The sequence below is a fragment of the Mirounga leonina genome, unplaced genomic scaffold (genome assembly GCF_011800145.1).
Source record: "Mirounga leonina isolate KUSES-001 unplaced genomic scaffold, KU_Mleo_1.0 Mir_166, whole genome shotgun sequence".
Lineage (NCBI taxonomy): Eukaryota > Metazoa > Chordata > Mammalia > Carnivora > Phocidae > Mirounga > Mirounga leonina.
The window spans coordinates 23931457-23951794 of NW_023270418.1; the positions used below are offsets into that span (position 1 = coordinate 23931457).

The window sequence follows — 20338 nt, forward strand, 5'->3', positions numbered from 1 at the left end:
GCTTCTCCCTCTGACCTTCCCTGCTCTCATGTGCTCTCTCTCTCTCAAACAAATAAATAAATCTTAAAAAAAAAAGAAAAAGAAATGTTTCCTTGGGGTGCCTGGGTGGCTCAGTTGGTTAAGGTCTGCCTTCGACTTAGGTCATGATCCCAGGGTCCTAGGATCGAGCCCCGTGTCGGTCTCCCTGCTCAGCGGAGAGCCTGCTTTTCCCTCTCCCTCTGCCTGTGATCTCTCTCTATCTCTCTGTCAAATAAATAAATAAAATCTTAAAAAAAAAGAAATGTTTCCTTGACTGGATGGGTTAAATAATTATGGTACACAAATTTAATGGAATTCTTCTATATAACCATGAAGAAGAATAAGACAGCTCTATATTATCAAGTGGAAAGATATCCAGAATATATAGTTAAGTGGAAAAAAAAAAACAACCCAAATTACAAAACAGTATGCCATTGTGGTAGAACCAAAACCACTACCACCACCACCAACAAATATATATATATGCATGTAAAAGAAAATCTGGAAGGGCGCCTGGGTGGCTCAGTTGGTTAAGCGACTGCCTTCGGCTCAGGTCATGATCCTGGAGTCCCTGGATCGAGTCCCGCATCGGGCTCCCTGCTCGGCGGGGAGCCTGCTTCTCCCTCTGACCCTCCCTCCTCTCATGTGCTCTGTCTCTCTCATTCTCTCTGTCTCAAATAAATAAATAAAATCTAAAAAAAAAAAAAAAAAAAGAAAATCTGGAAAAATACCCTAAACCGTTAACTGTTAACAATGGTTATTGCTGCAGAGTGAGGCTATAGGAAATCTTCACTTACTACAGATTTATTTACTTATTTGTTTGTTGGTTGGTTTATTTACAATGAGTTCCTTTTGTTAGCAGACAAAAAAAAAAAGATGAAAAAATTTAAAAGGTTTCCTTGTCCACTGGGGGGGCGGAGTTGTCACTGTGCCTCTGTGGTTTCTGTAGATGCTCTTGCTGCCTGTGCCCATAAGATCTGGGCATTCCCGCTAACCTCCAGACTCCCCTCTAGTGCTCAGAGCTGTGGGATGGGTGGAGCTTGTCCCAAAGGAACAGGTGCTCACCCGCCCATGGGTTCCACCACGATGTCCCGGGGACGATCAAGGTTCTCCCAGATGAGAACTGTCCTCATGCTGCCATCTGTGTTGGCCACTTCAATCCGGTCTGTCCCTACCAAGAAGTAAGGGGCAAAGATATTAACTCTATTCTTGGTCCTTCACCCTACTGCCTTCCACTCCCAGCACAGAGCCTGGCATGCCGGAGATGATCAGGAAATATTTTACAACAGATGCGCAACAGATACTGAGTGAACTGAATTTGGAGAAGATGATGCTGCAGGTCCGAGGACCACACTTTGAGTAGCTCTGGTATGAGGCATTCCTCTTGCCTCCCAGACTCACCTGGCTCATAGAAAATGCTTGTTTTATTAAGACAGTGATGGAAGGAAAACCACAGGGCAGAGTTTCCTTCTCTGAAATGCCTCAAAACATTCCTGAGAACCAGCTACAGAGGCAGCTACTGTTAGCTGCCTTCTGATTGGCAAATGCCAAACCCTCAGATATGAGCGTATAGCTTCAGCTCTGTAGCAGCCCCACCACTTCTGACCTGCCAAGAACTTTAGGCCAAGACAAGTGGTCTAGGTGGGGCCCCTTCTACCTGAGGCTAGAATTTCAATAAGAAGACCCCCACAGAGCCAGGCCATGGCTGCCCTGAACATACCTGCATCTGTCCAGTATAGCTTGTTGGTGACCCAATCGATGGCTAGGCCTGCCGGACTCTCCAAACTGGTATCCACTACCACCTAGACAGAAAGCAAAGGTGTCAGCACCAACTGGACTTGTACCTCAGCTCTGGGGCCCAACTGTACCAATTCTCAAGGCTGGCAAAGGTATGGGAAGCCTTGACCCAGGAGAAGCTGGATTCCGCCCCTCAGTCTCTGCCCTCCCCGATGGGCCCTACCTCCTGTCCTGTTCCATCCCACTTGGCCCTGCTGATGGTGTCAGTGCTGACATCTGTCCAGTACACGTGGTCATCCCGGGAGTCCCAGTCAAGGGCCACAGCACTGCGCACGTCAGCCAGTGGGATGACATCGTCGGACAGGTCCTCTGTGTCGAAGCTGATCCGACGGATGTCCATCCTTCGGGCAAAAAGCAGGAACTTGTCAAGACCTGATCAAAGGCCGAAAGGGGTCTTCTTTTAATGCTCTAAATCCAATCACAGTGACAGACACAGACGCTCACCTGTGTGACATCTGGTTCAATCACACTTCCTGGGATCTGGTGCCCTTTGTCCCCTACTCTTCACACTTCAGGCCCTCTGTGAGCACTGGGCAGGCCCGTGTTGACAGACTCAGGCTTTAGGGTCAATGGACTAGGAAACAGACTCTCCCCAGGGTCTGGAAGTGTATCCTGTTTAAGCGTCTGTCAGCTTCACCTCCTTTTCTCTCCTCTTTGCTCAGCCTCTTTGGACGCACTGGCTGGCTGTCCGTCCACCCCCACCTGACCTTGCTCACTTCCATGCCTGCTTCAGGGCTTCCGCTCCACTCCATCACCTACATCCCTCTCTTCACAACATTACCCAACAATGACTACTGAGCACTCACTCCTTGCCAGGCCTGCCTTGCCTCCTTTACTCTCATAGCAACTCTTTGTGATTCACATCATTCTTATTCTCATTTCCTAGATTAGCAACCCTGAGGCTAACAGCAGGTCAAGGAGCTTGCCCAGCTTCCCCTAGCTACAAAGCACCAGAGCTGAGACTTGAACTCAGGTCTGGCTCTGGAGAAGGAGCTCTGGCTACCCCCCTACACAGCTGCTTCCCCTGGCTCTTCTCCGTCCCTTGCCCCATTCTGGTCTATCTGAATATTTCCCAGTATACATTTCTGCCTGGAAGGCACTTCCTGCCTCACTTTACCGAGTGTCTTCTTTTAAGCTCTGGGAAATGCTTAGGGGGAGCTCCTGGGGAAACCTGTACCTCACTGAGACAAGAGGGACAAAGCTGGGCACTTACAAGAATGCAAGGAAGGTAGGTTCTCAATCAATGTGTGTTGAATGAATAGCCCCTGTTCCTCTGAATAGTTCCCTAATATCACTCTCTGGAAAGGACCCAGATCCCAAGAGAAGTTTGGTTTTAACAAGGGACAAGAGGGTCAGTGAGTACACAGCAGTAAACAAGAGCAACTGCTGATGTGTGAGGAATTACCCCTAGCTCCTTGCTGGTGATGTCATACTCCTGGATCACCCCTCTCTGGACTATTCTTAGGAAAAGTCACCTGCAACTCTGAGCTAGACAGGGCTACCCTCTCAAGGCAATAACCCTGCAGGAGCTCAAAGGAAGCCAAAATAGCAGTTCAGGGAGCGACCAGGGAACCCCATAATCTCCCACTCATTAGACACTTATTTATCCAGGGTCTATGTATACAGAGCATCACCAGAGGTCCTAACCTTGGCTCTCTGGTTTAGGAGCTGGAAGGAAGTCTTTAATAGGGTGAAGCTAAAGGTAAAGAGACAGAAACCCCTACTTTCTAGAAGGGCCTGGAACCCTCTCGCTGCCTATGGATAAAGCATCCTACCTGGTGAAATGATCCACCAGCCTGGTTGCAGGTATTCATGCTCAACTGGGTTGTGCCACTGAGCCCTGAGGCCTCAGCTTGGATATAGGAGCCATCAGCCTCTTAAGTTCTTCCTCTCCAGGGGCTATCTGAGGAGCCTGGCTCTTCCCCATGACAGGCAATCCCTTGAATTCCTATCTCCTGTTCCTTCCGCCCACCTTCACAAGGCACGTCCACTAAGGCAGGTGCCCCAGACCCACTTACTCTGGGCACAGGCGTGGCTGCTGATCTTGCGGAAACCGGTGGGGCAGGCACATGTATAGTTCTGGCCACTGGGCAGACACAGGTGGGTGCAGCCTCCGTTGTTGTCCCCACAGCGGTTCTTCCCTGTTCAAAGAGCCCAGAGCAAAAGGATCAGGAGAGACCAAAGGTTGGCAGAGTCCACCCCAAGGCAAGTGAGTAGGGGTTTAGCCAGGGTGTGAGTTCCCTGGAAGGAGGAACTATGTCCCATTATTTTTTATATCTGTCCCAGCTGCGAACACAGTGAATCCCTGACAGAAGAGATATCCTATAAATGTTTGCCTGAATCAGATGGCGACAGTGAAGCCGATTTTCTTGACTCTCGATGTTGTATCCTAAATGTCCAGCAGAGGGAGAAATTGGCCCGTATCCGTGCCAACCGCAAATTCCCCGGCCGGAAACAATGGCAGCTGAGACAGGTGCAGGGAAGGTTCTCAGAGGCACCGGAGGTCTACCAGGTGGGTCCTTTCTTACCTGCAGGCTGGCGCTGGGGGTGCAGGGTGTGGATGTCCATGGGGAAATGGAGTTTGTTGCGAATGATCTCTTGGTTCTTGCCAGTGAATTTGTTAGCACTATTGATGCTCTTGGTGTGCCAGTCTGTCCAGTACAGGCTGTCTTCAAACACAGTGATGGCAAAGGGATGGGGGAGGCCTGGGGAAAGTCCAGAAGGACCTCAGTCCAGACAGAGCCTACCATGGGCTCCAGGCCCAGGCCTGGCAACTGCGCAAATCTCACCCTCTGCCAAGGCTCCTGGGGGCTGGGATTGGGGAAGAAGGATGAGAGATGAAGGAGAGTGGAGAAAGGGCCTCACCCTGGCTAATGACAGCCTTGCGGTGACTCCCGTCCAGATTGGCCCTCTCGATGACATGGTGCTTAGCATCCACCCAGTACATACGATGCCCTGCATAGTCAATGGTGAGGCCATTGGGCCAGAAGAGGTGAGTATCGGCAATGATGCGGCGTCCAGAGCCATCCATGCTGGAGGCCTCAATGCGGGGGGTGTTGCCCCAGTCTGTCCAGTAAATGGTACTAGGAAAAGACAAAAGGAAATTGAGAGACAGGCAGCAGAAGGCAGGTAGTAACAGGAATAATAATCAGACTGGGGCCTTTTATCCATTTAACCCAGGGGAGTCCAACTAGTAGGAGGCACATTCTGTGTGTAGTCCACGGAGTGTTTTCTAAATGTCTGAATTTAAATGTCTCTAGCAGGGCATTTATTCATTTAACAATTCTTTTTTTTTTTTTTTTAAAGATTTTATTTATTTATTTGACAGAGAGAGAGACAGCAAGAGAGGGAACACAAGCAGGGGGAGTGGGAGAGGGAGAAGCAGGCTTCCTGCCGAGCAGGGAGCCTGATGCGGCGCTCGATCCCAGGACCCTGGGATCATGACCTGAGCCGAAGGCAGATGCATAACGACTGAGGTGCCCCCCCCCTTTTTTTTTAATAGTACTTGCAGGGCTGTCTCTTAGGGATTAGGAATATAGCAGTAAACAGAACAGACAAAAATCCCAACCCTGTGGGAGACTCTTTTCTCTAATAACAAAAATTATTAATTTTTATTAATTAGTTCAACCCTATGAACTAATAAAAATATTAAGCGCCTGCAATGATTTAATGTGTCTTAGCCATTTAAAATGCATCACATTTTGGGTGGGTGAAATAGGTGAAGGGGGTCAAAAGGTACAAACTTCTAATTATATAAGTAAGTCATAGGGATATAACGTATGGCATGGTGACTACAGTTAATCACACTGTGCTGTATTATTTCAAAGTTGCTAAGAGAGTAGATCTTAAAAGTTCTCATCACAAGAAAAAATTGGGACGCCTGGGTGGCTCAGTCGTTAAGCCTCTACCTTTGCTTGGGTCATGATCCTGGGGTCCTGGGATCAAGCCCCGCATTGGGCTCCCTGCTCAGCGGGGAGCCTGCTTCTCCCTCTCCCACTCCCCCTGCTTGTGTTCCCTGTCTCTGTATCTCTCTCTGTCAAATAAAAAAAATCTTTAAAAAAAAATTGTTGTAACTGTTGTACTCTGACAGATGTTAACAAGACTTATTGCAGTGATCATTTTGCAATATACACAAATACTGAATCATTATGCTGTACACCTGAAACTAATATAAGGTTATATATGTATAAATATACCTCCATTTTATTTTATTTTTTTAAAGATTTTATTTATTTATTTGACAGAGAGACACACAGCAAGAGAGGGAACACAAGCAGGGGGAGTGGGAGTGGGAAAAGCAGGCTTCCGTGGAGCAGGGAGCCTGATGTGGGGCTTGATCCCAGGACCTCGGGATCATGACCTGAGCCGAAGGCAGACACTTAATGACTGAGCCACCCAGGCACCCCTGTACCTCGATTTTAAAAAGTGAGTCTCTTTTAAAATCTTCACACGGCTAGGAGGTAGGTGTCCTTTTTTTATCCCCAATTATAAGTGCCTGAGTGCAGGCAGATATAGACTGACCCAAGACCCCACGGCCATTTCCTGCAGAGCCAGGACTCGAATCCAGGCATGTCTGGGTGCAGAGCCCATGCTGTTTTAAGGCCACACTGTGAAGAGGCCCTTCCAACAAAGTCTGGCCCAAGAACTGTCCCTAGAGGTTGCAAGAGGGATTTGGGAGCTTGAGACACAACTCACTCACCCCTCCATGGGGTGCAAGGCAATAGCCCGGGGCTTCTCAAGGTTTTGCCACAGCAGCACCTTCCGATGGGCCCCGTCCAGGTTGGCGACCTCAATCCTTGATGTCCCCGAGTCGGTCCAATAGAGTTTGTCATGGACCCAATCCACAGCCAGGCCCCCTGATGGAAAGAGGCAGCAGGAAAGTGTCAGGGATTCAGCCAGGTGTCCTCTGTGCCCACGTAACAAGAGCCAAATCTTACAGGAAGGTGTTGGGTTGGGCGCTGTTCTGACCATGTTACGTACACCAACTCACTTGATCGTCAGAACAACTCTGGGAGCTCAATACTAGAATCTCCGTGAAGATGGAGAAACTGAGGCAGAGAGGAGTCGAGGAACTGTCCAAGGTCAAGCACTTCCTCCTCTCAGCCAACCATATTCTATCCTGAATCCTGGCTCCCTGACCCACGCCCAGGGTCCTCCACCCCCCTGCTCCCCGCACTGCCTCAAGGGTTTGCAAACTGGCTCAGAGTTTTGTAGAGGTACTTCAGAAGTTCCATAAGCATATGAGTCAAATGTGCGTGATACCAGATTCTAATCCACTTCACTGGCTTGCAGAATGGCCTGAGATTACAGAGTGAGCTCTTGTTTTTTTAATCTGTAAACATTTGGATGTATCTATCTGGGTCGAGGAGAATATCCTTAATACTAAGCAATCAAAACGAAAGTCTGAACTGAACCAAATGCTAAGACTTAGAGCGAATTGTAACTGCTGCCCATAAATCTCTGATTTCAAATGATTACATTCATCAAAACATCTCCTTACTATTGAGCCCAATAATGAGCAAATGTCATAAACCTGAACCCATAAAATTCATGTTTTCTCTACTAGAATTCCATCCACGATTTCGCCGGAAGAAAAAGATGTTCTGCTGCCCAAGGCTTGCAAGCCACTATCCTGTCCCTTCCACCGCTGCTTTGCACACACCGTGGCCCCGCCTTCCCCCCAGGGCCTCATTTCCTACCTGGGCTCTCGAGCCCTGTAGACACAACCTCCTCCACGTTGCTGCCATTGAGGTTGGCACGGAGGATCCGGTCCAGGGTGACGTCTGACCAGAAGACGAGCTCGCGCCGGTGGTGGAAATCAAGGGCAATGGCGTTCTCCAGGTTGTTGAGTAGCAGCGTGTACTCGGAGCGGTGCGGCAGCACCTGCCGGATGTCGATGCGATTGGCGAACAGTAGCACAGGCTCCGGCCCTGGGACGTGGCATAGAAATGGGGCCCCCACTGGGCTCCAGAGCTGCCCTGACACCCATCAGCATGCGCCCCCAGCTCCTCAGTGGACAAATGGGGCCCCCTGTCCCCGAGGGCATGTCCAGAGCTGCTGGGAGCAGGACTAGAAGAGTGGGAGCCTCCAAAGCATACTCTCCCGCCCACCCCACCCCAGCGGAGATTTTCTTGGGGCTCAGAATGCAACTCACAGCTCCATTTTACGGAGATGCAACTCTCTCTACCTGTCAGCAAATCCCCAGGGACCGGAGCCCCTGGATGTCTCCAGGCTCAGCCCTCTGCCCAGCGAGCCGAACGCCAAGAGCCCTTACCCAGAGCCTTGCAGCTGCGCCGGTCGGGCCGGAGCTCATAGCCTGCTTCACACCAGCACTGGAAGGCCCCTTCACTGTTGGTGCAGCCCTGGCTGCAATACCCCTCCTCCGCGCATTCATTCACATCTGGGAGGACCGGGCAGGGTCAGGAGATCTCCATTCTGCCATCCTCCCACCCCAACTCCCAGGCTGACTAGTTGCTTCCCGGCCCACATACCCATCTACTCTCCAGGCCTAGTGGGAAGGCTATACAACAAGTGGTTAAGGGCTTCAAGGTCATGGAGACCTGGGCTGGAATCCCAACTCTGCTCTCACCGGCTCTGTGGCCATCAGTAAGTTACTTAACCCTTCTGGGCTTTGGTTTTCCCATCTGTGAAACAGACAGGACCATCGCCACCTGCTAGGGGGATGATGAAATGAGGTCGCATCCGTCAAATGTCGGACCCAGGGGAGACACAGCTGCCTGTCCGCTACCCCTGCCCAGCTCCAAAGCAGGCCCCAGCTCACCCTGGCACATGTGCCCATCCTCGGTGAGCCGGAAGCCTGTGTGGCAGGTACACTGCACCACCCCCCGCACCATCTGGCACTTCTGGGCGCAGCCACCGTTGTTAACATTGCAGTTCTCCTCGCCCGTCCGGGGCCCTGTGCCAGCCAAGGCAGAGATGGGAGTTGAGCCCAGAATCCTCCCCCAGACAGCCAACTTGGCATTCCACCTGGACCACGAAGAACAGCTCCCGAGGCTGCAAGAATCCCTAGGGAGGATTCTCTTTGAACCACATGGGTGGGGTTCAGCCACAGACCAGGGGCCAGGCCCGCCCACTGGGGGCACTCACGGCAGTTCTGCTGTGGGCTTTCATCACTGTTGTCCCCGCAGTCGTTGACCCCGTTGCACAGCTTCCGCTGCCCGATGCAGCGCCCATTCCAGCACAGGAACTGGTCTGAGGCACACTGGGGGCTTCCTAGAGAGTGGGGGAGCAGAGCAGGGCGGGAGGGAGAGGCAGGTCACAGCAGGGCAGGGCTTGGGTCAACAAAAGGATGGGAGCCTGTCATTTTCTAGGGCGAGCTGGAGACAGATGAGATTCAAGGTGGGAGGGTCGGGGTCCAGGGCAGGAAGCAGCTCAGACAGGGCTGGCTGGATGTCTGCATTTGTTCGCTCCCAGGACACCACAGTGGAATGGTGAGGGACATGGGACAAAGGAGAGAGTGCATCCGTGTCCTGCACCTGGCGGCACGGCCAGGGCAGTCAGGGGGCTGTCAGCCACAGAGAACAGTCCCCGCTCACGAGGCCAGAGCAACAGGCGGGCTGGCTGTGTATGAGTCAGAACATGAGAGGCTGCTGATGTTGTGTTCCAGGCCATAAGGCTGGGCCGGTAACAGATGCACCTGGATTTGACACTGGTAACTGTGAAGGGCAGGAAAAATCCAGGCCGTGGGCAAGATCTGACGAAAGCATCCCTGTAGCCCAATGGAATGGCAGTGGTGACCCCCTCCGTCCACCCCTGTCCTCCAACCCAACCACAGGTCAAGGGGCCTGGGGACCCCTCCCGGGAGACTCCACCTGTGTTCTCACAGTTCTCTTCATCACTGTTGTCTGCACAGTCGTCTTCCCCATCACAGCGCCAGGACAGGTGGACGCATCGGCCTGACCTGCAGCGGAACTGTTCGGCGGTACACATGGAAGTGGCTGCGCAAAGCAGAGGCCTCGTGAAAGGTTGGCCCCGCTGCGGCCCGAGGCTCCACCCCGCGCTCCATGCCAGCATCCACGCCACTCTCCTCCTCACCGGTGTTCTGAACTGTGTCTTTGTGCAAATCAGAAAAAAAGGCAACCTTTCCCCCAAGACGCCTTCCTGCTACCCGCAAGAAAACTGCCGGGACATATATACAAATCTCTAGAACTACAGAATGCGCACATCCACTGTGTGACTGGCATCCTTTTGGACATAGCGCCTCTGTGCCGTGCCCAACCTACACCACCGTCCACAACAGTCCTGTCCCATCTGTCTTCATCCACGGTGGCTTTTTTGGCTCCACGGGCCCTTTCCCTACTTCCGGCTCCGCCCTTTGGCCCTGCCCCCACTCACTGCAATTGCGCTCATCAGATTGGTCATCACAGTCCGCATCGCCATCACAGCGCCAGCCTGCGTTGATGCACAGGCCACTGTCACACATGAACTCCCCCGAGCGGCAGGGCTGGTGGGAGGCTGGGGAAACAGGACAGACTCCTGTCGCTGGCCAGTCCCAGGACACAGGGTCCAGGGCAGACCAGAAAGCCCGGCCCCAGCACCCAGCTCCTCCGTCTCTGCCCGACAGGAAGCTGAGAATCCGGAAACCCCTCCCCTGAGCTCCTGCCCCAGCTGGCACCTGTGCCTTACCACTCCAGGAGTTCCTCGGGCCTGGCCTCCCTCCCTCCTCCTCCACCCTGCTGGCCAGACCACTCACAGCAGTCGGACTCGTCTGACCAGTCCCCGCAGTCATCATCCCCGTCGCAGTGGTAGATATCGAGGATGCAGCGGCCGTAGGCACACTGGAACTCCTCCAGGTTGCAGGGGGGCGTGGGCACTGCTGAGGCTGGAAGGCAGGCAGGGGTCGGGAGCGGCATACACTCAGGCCCGGACACAGGACAGAGGCCCTGACTCCTCCAGGGGGTGAGACGTTCAGGCAAGGAGAGCGAGTTTCATCTGGGACGGTCCCGATGGACTCCCGTGTGCGGGTGGACCGACGCGAGCCGTCCCTCCGCACCTGGGGAACCGGCTCCCACCCGCGCTCCTGGCCCACTGCGCATGCGCCCTGCAGCCTGGCCCTCGCGCCCCTGGGATGCCGCCCTCGGCCCCGGCCCAGCCCACCAGCCTGGGTTCTGGGGCCACTCACGACAGCTCTCCTCGTCAGAGCCATCTTTGCAGTCGGTGTCACCGTCGCAGTACCAGTGCTCGGCGATGCAGCTTCCATCACTGCAGCGGAATTCCTTGTCAGAGCACTTGCGCATGTCTGGGGGACGCAACGGGACAGCGATCCTGCAGGAGCCCTACAGGCCGCGCTCCTTCCATCACCCCCAAAGCCCCCCCTCACCGCCCCTGAGGGTCTGACCCAATCCCTGCCAGACATCACAGACTTGGTGCAGACTGCGGTGGGGGGAAGCCGCGGCCCTGGCGAGACTGGGCCTCGGGCTCCTGTCCCGCCCCGCGGTTCCCGGGGGGGTCTGCACGGTTCTGCCCCTCAGCCTTCCTCCTGGTGCTCCAGATAGCCAGGCAGTTGAGGGTGCAGCAGTGCTAGAACGGGTGCTGCCCACTGTCCCGGAGGCCACGCCACCGCAGCCGTCCCCCCACCCCCACCCCAGAGCTCCACTCACCACACTGCTCATCGCTGTTGTCGCCGCAGTCATTGTCCCCGTCGCAGTGCCACAGACTCCGGATGCAGTAGCCGTTCTGGCAGGGGAACTCGTCCTCCTCACACTCCCGGGGGGCTGCGGGCACACAGCAGTCAGGCCGCTGCAGGCCCGACAGACAGGCCCACAGAACAGGGCAGTTGCGCTACCCCAACATTGCCAGGAGGGATCTGAAGCAGGGGGCCCTCTCTTGGGCTCATCTAACCAAGAGCTGAAGACCCTAGAGCTGACGTGGACCTGGGGCATCATTTTCTAGTTGAAAATCCCTTCCCAGCAGAGCCTGATGGAGCCCGCCTGGCGCCACCGGCACTCACGGCAGTCCTGCTCGTCTGAGTCGTCCTCGCAGTCGTTGTCCCCATCACACACCCAGGAGCGGCGGATGCACTTGCCATTGTCACAGTGAAAGTCAAGAGGAGAACAGGTGGGCAGCACTGAGTCCCGGCAAAAGAACACAACAGAGAATCAGAGCCTGGGACACTTACCGAAGACAGCCTCACCTGGGCTGGAAACCCTTTGCCAACACCCCTGCCCCCACGTCTCCCCGCGTGAGCTGCAGTCCTTCCTCACAGACTCCCATGCCTGCCCCCAGCTCATGGAGAAGCGAAGCAGAAACCACAGCTGAGAAGCCAGACTATTGGCAGGGAATGGCCACGAGGGGTTCACAGGGCAGGGCAGCCCAAGGAACCCAAAACCAGAGAGGGCAGTAAGAAAAACATGAGCAAGAAAGAGAAGTGTATTTTTTTTTCTTTTCCTCCTGTTAAATGATGATTAACATATCTGGGCTCAATTTCCAGTTCTAGAACTCATTACTTATCACACTGAGTGAGTCAGGTACCCTCTCTGAGCCACAGGTTCTCTGACTGTAACAATGGGAGTAATTATACTTGGCTCACAGCGGTCTTTTGAGAGAATGCACATGACAGTGCTACATGAAAGTGAGCCATTTATCATCACAATTAGCTGACCCGGTGGGGGTTAACAAGGTCCAGGTTGTAGCTTCAATCTTATTAGACTAATTAGCCACCCTCAGACCTAGGTGCTGCAGGTGGCACCCCAGACAACTGGCTCAGCAGCAACAGGCCTAGAGATCCGAGGCAGGATGCCCTAGCCTGTTGTGCATACATTACTGAGCTAGGGGAAAGGAAGACTTAAAGAGACTATAAGATTTCTTACAAAGTTCCTATTATTAAAAAAGATATGATTATACAGAATACCAGCATAAGATATACAGAAATAATCTGCATCCACATGTAGTATGCACATTAAAAAATGCACAAATACGCAGTACAAATATACAAACATATATTCACATAAATACGGAGAGATCTATTTAAAGAGACTGCCTACAGTTTTCAAGGGTGTTTTCTTCCACACTTGTCACAGTTTATTGGTCATATCTGCATGGAAAATATAGGAAAGACAGGAGGACTGGAGCCATATATACTGTGAAGAAGCCACCCATCTGTCAATATCTGTCACCCTCACAGGAGTCCAATGTGCTGAGTCTGACACGGCCAGTGCACAGAACACTCCCTTACACCCTCATCCCTGGGTTCTCCTTCTAAGGCTTCCCGCCGCTGCCTGGGGGGTGGGGGCTGGAGGTGCCTGGTGGGGGAGGGAGGCGCTTACTACAGCCGTCCTCATCGCTGTGGTCCCCGCAGTCGTTGTCCCCGTCACACTGCCACTGCGCAGGGATGCAGGTACACTCGCCGAGGGCGCTCACTGCACACGTGAAGTGGCTCCGACCACAAGCACACTCGGGGCTGCTGGCCAGGCCTGGGCAGAGGGGAAAGGAACCAGTGAGGGCTCGGCTCCTGCCTAACCAAAGCGCATTCCAGAGAGTAAAGCAGAGGAGCCTAGTCTAGTGGTCAGGGAGCCACAGTGATACCACGGGGAGATGCAGACCATGCAATCATGCCTTCCCCCTTCCTCCAATGCACAAATGGTCAAGAAGATAATCTGTGGCTCTGGATTCATAAGCAGTCCAGGTACCCCTTCTATGATCGGGGCTTTTGGCCCAGTACCCCCAAGAGACCGGAGATAAACAATGCCACTCAGAGAGACGGTGCTCTTGGGGAAAAGGAGCAGGGGGACAGAAAGGGTGATGCAGAGAGAAACTCAGTACCCTTCCCTCCAAAGCTACGTTGAAATATGGATGCTTTTGCCTCTGGCCAGGACCAGACCCTTGGTTGTTGGCCAGGGAGGGCAAGAAATAGTGGAATTAAAATGCCGGAGCCCCTTTTGGAATAAGGAATCCATACAGGGGACCAGGAAGCAGCACAGGCTGTTGTGAGTCTCCCGATCAGAGGTTAGAACTCACCTTTGAGGAGGGTGACCAGGAGAAGCAGAGTCCCAGGGGGAGGGGACCAGGGCAGAGTGACTGGGACCAGTCAGAGCCTTCTTGTCTGTGGGACAGGCCACAGCCCGGAGGAAGGATGGCAGAAGCAGCCCCTCCCCCAGCCTCAGCAGCACGCAGCTGGGCTTCCCTATTGAGCTTGGAGCTATCTGCCTGGCCAAGTCCCATGACCGGCTGCTGTGCCCCCTCCCCAGCGTGCCCAGCAGGATGCCCTGGGATGGCGTGTGAATGGCTCAGTGCCCCTGCTCCAGCCTCAGCTGGAACAAAGGGTTCTGCCAGGGTCACTCTCCCCCCCTCCCTGCATTCATCTAACCCGCTGGGCTGCTGCAGCTGGGAAAGAAGGGGGCCACCGCTCATTGCTCATCTCTCCCCCTTGCTTTCTTCTCCCCTTAGCTGGGCCTTGCCCTCAGTCTGGGCTGGAACAGGGAAGGAATTAAGGCCCAGAATGAAAGGGTGTACTGCTATCCCCTCCAAAAGCAAGGAGAGAGCCCTGAAGCTGTCCCTCTCCACTTGAACCCCCAAAGGTAAGTGTGAGCATAAGGCATGGATTCCTATCCTAATCTGCAGATGGATGGCTGGATGGCTGGATAGATGGCTGGATGGCTGGATAGATGGCTGGCTGGCTGGCTGGCTGGCTGGCTGGCTGGCTGGCCGGCCAGCATTTGGGATCAGTGAACCACTGAAACTATAGGCAAAATGTACATTTCTGGAGTAAAGGACCACAAATTTCACCAGATCCTCAACTGAGACCTCGCCTTCCCCTTCCATAAGCGAAGGCAATCAGCTGCCCTAGAAAAGATGCTGGATTTCCTGTGGAAACCAAAGGAATCGTTTTGAGAGGTGCAGCATCTCTACACTTCAGAGGAAGGCTTTACTCCAAGCCCAGGGCTCCTGTCTGTCCAGGTCTGTCTGCACGTGCAGGACAGAGGATTCTTCCCCAGGGAAGCACTGAAGACCCATCTGGCCCAGCCCCTGCCCCAGCCCCATCCTTTTGGGCCTATTCAGAGAGCATGGAGAAGGGAATGGGCTTTTTTCACTCAGACCCTGAGCAACTTTTGTGACCAGGTCATCACAGCTATGGGTACTACTTTAAGGAACTCTGGCTGGATGAAACAGCAAAGACTAAATATTCCAAAGGACTCCATTCAATGGGCTTCCCAGCATGCAGATCCCCTTCATAGGGAGGAATGGTGAAGAGAAAAGATAAGACTAACTCAGTGGTTCTCAATCAGGGATGGTTTGTCCCCCAGGGGGACATCTGGCAATGTGTGACATTTTTGGTTGTCATGACTGGGGGTACTTCGGGCATCTAATGGGTAGAAGCCAGGGATGCTGCTGGACATCCTACAATGTACAGGGCAGGCCCCCACAACAAAGAAATTCTCCAGCCCCAAATGTCAAGAGAGGTCGAGAACACAGCAGGGAGCAAGAATTCACGTTGGGTGAAGGGGGTGACAACACCAGAGAGGAAGAAGGGAGGTTTGGAGGAGCAGGAGAGGAAAGCACGAGAGGTGCCCTGGACCAGAGCAGACAGACTGGGCTCCCCTGACCAGCTGTGTGACCTTGTACAAGTCGCTTGGCTCCCTGAGCCTCTGCTTCCTTGTTTGTGAAAAGCCACACGGATTGGACCAGAAGGTCAACGTGGACGAACCTAACCTCGTGCCTTGGCACACCGAAGATGTTCAGTAAATACAGGCTGGGGCCGTGGACTGTTGTGGATGCAGGGACTAAATTTTTCCCAAAGCACCAAGATTAGGAGAGCAAGAACAGCAGGATTGCGGTGCTGCTTGCAAGTTAAAAAATATTACCGAAGGTAGAGGAGCCTTCAGTCCCCGGCTGATTTTCTTTTTTTTAGGGCCCCACCCCCTGCCTTTGGCTGCACAATAAAAGAAGTCCCGATTTCCCGCAGCAGACTTCAGGAACAAAGCATTCCATCGGGTGGGCACCGAGTTAGTTGCAGGCGGCCCAAGAGTCCCGGCTTCCTGCCTGGCATAGCAGCCGTCATCAGGCAAACCCTGCGCTTGGGCTTTCCTACAGTAAACAGACACATTATACTCCAAAAAGCCAGCTCTCTGGACAACCGCTGCCCCTCTGGGATTCCCGGAGGTAGAATTCTGCCTTTTCACACAAGTCCTGGCTGCGATCAGAAAGGACAGCTTTTAACCCTTTTGAACAAAACGAGTGAAGAAAGGAAACAGATGAGGGCGGGTGGCACGCTCAGCCTTCACTTTGGAAAGCGGTTAAGTTAGAGTACTCAGCTATGCTCTTGGCCTTGAAAGCTATTTGCCAGCCACACTCCGTTCAGCCTCCAGGGGCTTGGGCCTTTTTGACCTAAAGCAATTCAACAACAGAAAAGATCTCTCCCCAAAGTGTTCCCTACCCTTGATAGGCAAGTCATCCAGTTTTGGGGGATACATGGGAATGGGCTCATAGGGTCTTCCTGGGAGGTTAACCAAAATCCCACCACTTACACCTTGCCTCCTTTGCCTCAGCCACCTACCCAGATCCTCACGGCCTTGTTTTGAAGGAAAGAAGGGCAACATCCATTTGGTGGTATACCAGATGTTTGTGGAACGTTGTAGTAAAGAGCATAGATTCTGGAGTCAGAGACTGGAGTTCAAGTCCTGATTCTACAACCAACTCTACAACTTTGAGCAAGTTGATTAAGGTCTCTGAGCCTCAGTTTCCTCATCTATAAAATACAAATCCATGTAAACTGCTGGAGAGACTGGAGTTCAAGTCCTGGTTCTACCACCAACTCTACAACTTTGAGCAAGTTGATTAAGGTCTCTGAGCCTCAGTTTCCTCATCTATAAAATGCGAATCCATGTAAACTGCTTAGCACAGGACCAGCGCATGGCAAAAGCTTTATAATAATACAACCATAATATTTACTGAGGATGTACTTACCAGGTGCCCTTCAGATACTTTTTTAAGTGCTTTTCTTTTTTTTTTTTTTTAAAGATTTTATTTATTTATTTGAAAGAGAGAGAGCACATGAGAGAGGGGAGGGTCAAAGGGAGAAGCAGACTCCCCGCCAAGCAGGAAGCCTTATGCGGGACTCGATCCAGGGACTCCAGGATCATAACCTGAGCCGAAGGTAGTCGCTTAACCAACTGAGCCACCCAGGCGCCCTAAGTGCTTTTCTTATGTTACATCACTGAATGCTCTCAACAACCCTGGGAGGTGACACTGCTATTATTGTCACTTTACAAAAGTTGAAGACACTGAGACACAGAGAGACAAAGTCTGTTGCTAGGTCACACAGGTACTAACTAAGGATTGAAGCCAGCATTCACACCCAGGCGGATTGATCCCAGAGCCTCTGCTCTTAATCACTTCATTACACTGCCTCCCAAAGAGTGGTATCGCTCTCTTGAGAATTTCCAAAAAGGGGAGTTTACAACACTGAGACTCCTGGATCCCTCTCCTTTATGCATTCTCCATTAGCAAATACACAGTGAGTTTGTGGATCTCAGGCAGTAACCTCTCCTTCTGGTTACTGCTCAGACTAAAGACCAATGTCTCTTGCCCTAAGGTAAAGTAGTGAAGCAGGGACAGTCTGGAGCCCCAGCGCTTTGAACCAGGGCCTCTGTGTTGTGTTGGTCCAGAAAGGAACAGGGCTTCTGACAACAAATAATAATGATTTGCAGTAACTCTTTAAAAAGTTTGCAAGCTAATTTTGCATGCACACTTTCATTCACCTTTAATCATTACAACAACCCTCATTAGTTATTGCAGTCCCCACTTAATAGGTAAGGTCATCTGCTTTGGCCAAGGTCATGGGGTCAGTAGGAGAGCCAGGATGGCAGCCCCATTCTGCCCCTTAGACCAGTATTCTTCTCCTAATGTGATCTCAGAATCTGGATTTGCAACAAGCTTCCCAGAGGACACTGATGCATACTCAAGGTTAGAGAGGCACCGCTCTCTACCATCCCAGAGAATGCTCAGCTGAAGGGGGGACCACACCTGTCACTTAGAGGCCCACGGTGGACAGTGGCTGTACACAGCTACAGAGCAGCTTTTTCAAGTTGAACCAGGAATGAGAAGGCTTAAGGAGTGTCCTGTGAGTGCTGGGATCAGACGGCTACCAGAGGGGAAGGGATTACAATAGAAAGGGAGGAACCATCATCACTCATATCAAGGGTTTTTGTAACACACCAAAGCTCTCCTCTCTCCTCTTGCCCACTGTTGGCAATGATGAGGATATTAACCTCATTTAATAAGGATAAATTATGTGAAATGAAATAAACTACATCCAGGCCAACCAAGGGACAGATCCACTGATTTCATCTCCTTGGGCAGCCTAAGCAGTCAGTGTTTCTCACTGAAAGGGTTACCCATGGAGCAAGACAAAACTCGTAACTAAAAGGAGTGGGAGCAAGGAGCCATGTGGCAATGGATTTCACCTCATCCATAAGATACCTGGAATCAGGAGAGCCCTGGGCACCTATAAACAGCCCCTGTTCCAAAGGACAGAGCTTGCTTAGAAAACATCAGAGCCAACAACAAAAAAGGTAAATGGTGGGCAGAAGGAGGCCAGGAAGTGCACCCTTTCCTGATGCTGCCCTACCTGGACCCATGAGGCCCCAGATGAACTGAAAGCCCCTGGTCTGTGCTCCAGAGGCCCTCTGTGCCTCCTCAGCATTTAGCCCGCTGTGGGATCCCTGTTCACTTAACAGACCATAAGCCTCCTGGCCGTTGGAGTTGTATGACACAGAGTTTTTGCCTTGTATTCACAGTGCACGGTTCAATGCTTGGTATGTAGTAGTTGATCAATACAAGTTTGTAAAATGAAGGAATGAATGCTATATTTAGGTAGAGTCTTGTGCATGTTGGAGTCAAAGGAAAAGAGAGGCCCAGAGTATCAGAAATAAAAGTAGTGGGGTGCCTAGGTGGCTCAGTCATTAAGCGTCTGCCTTCGGCTCAGGTCATGATCCCAGGATCCTGGGATCGAGCCCTGCATCGGGCTCCCTGCTCTGTGGAGAGCCTGCTTCTCCCTCTCCCACTCCTCCTGCTTGTGTTCCCTCTCTTGCTGTCTCTCTCTCTGTCAAATAAATAAAATCTTAAAAAAAAAAAAAAAGAAAGAAAAGTAGTTATTCCCTACCTAATCTGTACGGAAGAAAACAAGAATTTTCTTTTTAAGGGGGGTATCCTGGTCCTATCCAGTTCCAGACCACTTCCTTCTCCTACAAGAGTTCCTTTTGCTCACTGGATTGGCAGGCTGTGATACTGACATGCTATGATTCTACTTATTTCTGTCCCTAAATCCTTAGAGGCCAGCCTCACCTGGTGTGAAAAATCTACCAGGTGAAGTCATCTCCTCGGGGGCTGCCTCAGGGAGGGGCAGCTTCAGACACATGATTACTGGTCCCGTCAAGTTCAGCCCTCTCTTGCCATTCTTAACCATGGAAAAGAAGTTCGTAATGGTCAATCTCCAAAGTTATGAGGCAGGGGAGCATAATGTTAAGAGCATGGGAACATGGCTATCTGCTCCTGGGCATATTATTTAAATCTCTTTATACCCTAGTTGCTCATCAGGAAAATCAGGATAAGCATAGCCCCTACCTCACACGGACGTTATCAGAATTAAATTAGTTAATTCATAAAAAGCACTTAGCATAATGCCTGGCACATCCTAGGCTCTCAGTGAACAACAGCTCTTGCTATTACTATGATAGAATTTGACTCACCCAGAATCGTCTTATCCAGCCACCCCATGACTATTAAGCCCTGCTATTTCAGGGCTCAAGGTATCTAAAAACCATACTGTGGACCAAGCTGCAGTGCCCCCCTCCATGGGTTAAGCTGGTGGCATGAATGACCACAGGAAGAGGGGGACGAGGGTACTGTGGCAAGAGTCCTGCATCAGTGCCTTTCTGTGGAGGAGCTCCAGGCTCATAGTATCCTTTATCCTTACCTCGTTTATCAACAAATTCCTAGGAGGCAAGTATAGAAAAGAGCATTCAGAACCTAAATCACAGAGCAATTCAGAATTGGATTAGCCTCCTCTATTGTAAAATGGGGGTAATAATAGTACTTCTCTCACAGGGTTGCTGGGCCGTTTAAATGAAATAATACATATGAAGTACAAGGTAAGGAGCTATTACTGTTGTTGTTATTAATCCCCATCATCTTCACCTAGATATGTCCTCTCTCTCAACCCAGTAACGTAGCTATGATACTAGGCTGTCTCCCTGCAGGTCCTCAAAAGTCTACTTACCCTGCCCAGCAGCTCAGTCAACAGATTTCACAAATCCAACAGGGCTTGAATGTGGCTGTGCTCTGCGAGGTGCTGCTCAAAATACTGCTTTCCTCTCCCCCCACCTCTCAAAACACAAGGTCCACACAGTAATACATGGCTTCACGAAAGCAACAAACCTCATCTCTCCTCCTGGGAACTTTTTAAAGCCTCGCTCTGGGGCGCCTGGGCAGCTCAGTTGGTTAAGCCTCTGACTCTCGATTTCGGCTCAGGTCACGATCTCAGGGTTGTGAGATCGAGCCCGGTGTC

At 51.9% G+C, this 20338-nt stretch overlaps 1 protein-coding gene across 1 annotated transcript in view; it reads right to left on the bottom strand.

Annotated features, from left to right (window-relative positions):
• LRP4 (LDL receptor related protein 4) overlaps window positions 1-20338 on the bottom strand; it is a 50553-nt gene that overhangs the window by 23454 nt on the left and 6761 nt on the right. Inside the window, exons 2-19 of the mRNA XM_035012725.1 lie at window positions 13101-13247; window positions 11786-11902; window positions 11436-11549; window positions 10958-11074; window positions 10529-10657; window positions 10171-10290; window positions 9648-9773; window positions 8923-9048; window positions 8597-8731; window positions 8090-8215; window positions 7515-7745; window positions 6515-6671; window positions 4681-4898; window positions 4344-4520; window positions 3834-3956; window positions 1979-2187; window positions 1739-1820; window positions 1084-1189 (exon numbers count right to left, since the gene is read on the bottom strand). Of these exons, the coding sequence (XP_034868616.1) occupies window positions 1084-1189; window positions 1739-1820; window positions 1979-2187; window positions 3834-3956; window positions 4344-4520; window positions 4681-4898; window positions 6515-6671; window positions 7515-7745; window positions 8090-8215; window positions 8597-8731; window positions 8923-9048; window positions 9648-9773; window positions 10171-10290; window positions 10529-10657; window positions 10958-11074; window positions 11436-11549; window positions 11786-11902; window positions 13101-13247 (2560 nt within the window). The remainder of the gene's footprint in view (window positions 1-1083; window positions 1190-1738; window positions 1821-1978; window positions 2188-3833; window positions 3957-4343; window positions 4521-4680; window positions 4899-6514; window positions 6672-7514; window positions 7746-8089; window positions 8216-8596; window positions 8732-8922; window positions 9049-9647; window positions 9774-10170; window positions 10291-10528; window positions 10658-10957; window positions 11075-11435; window positions 11550-11785; window positions 11903-13100; window positions 13248-20338) is intronic.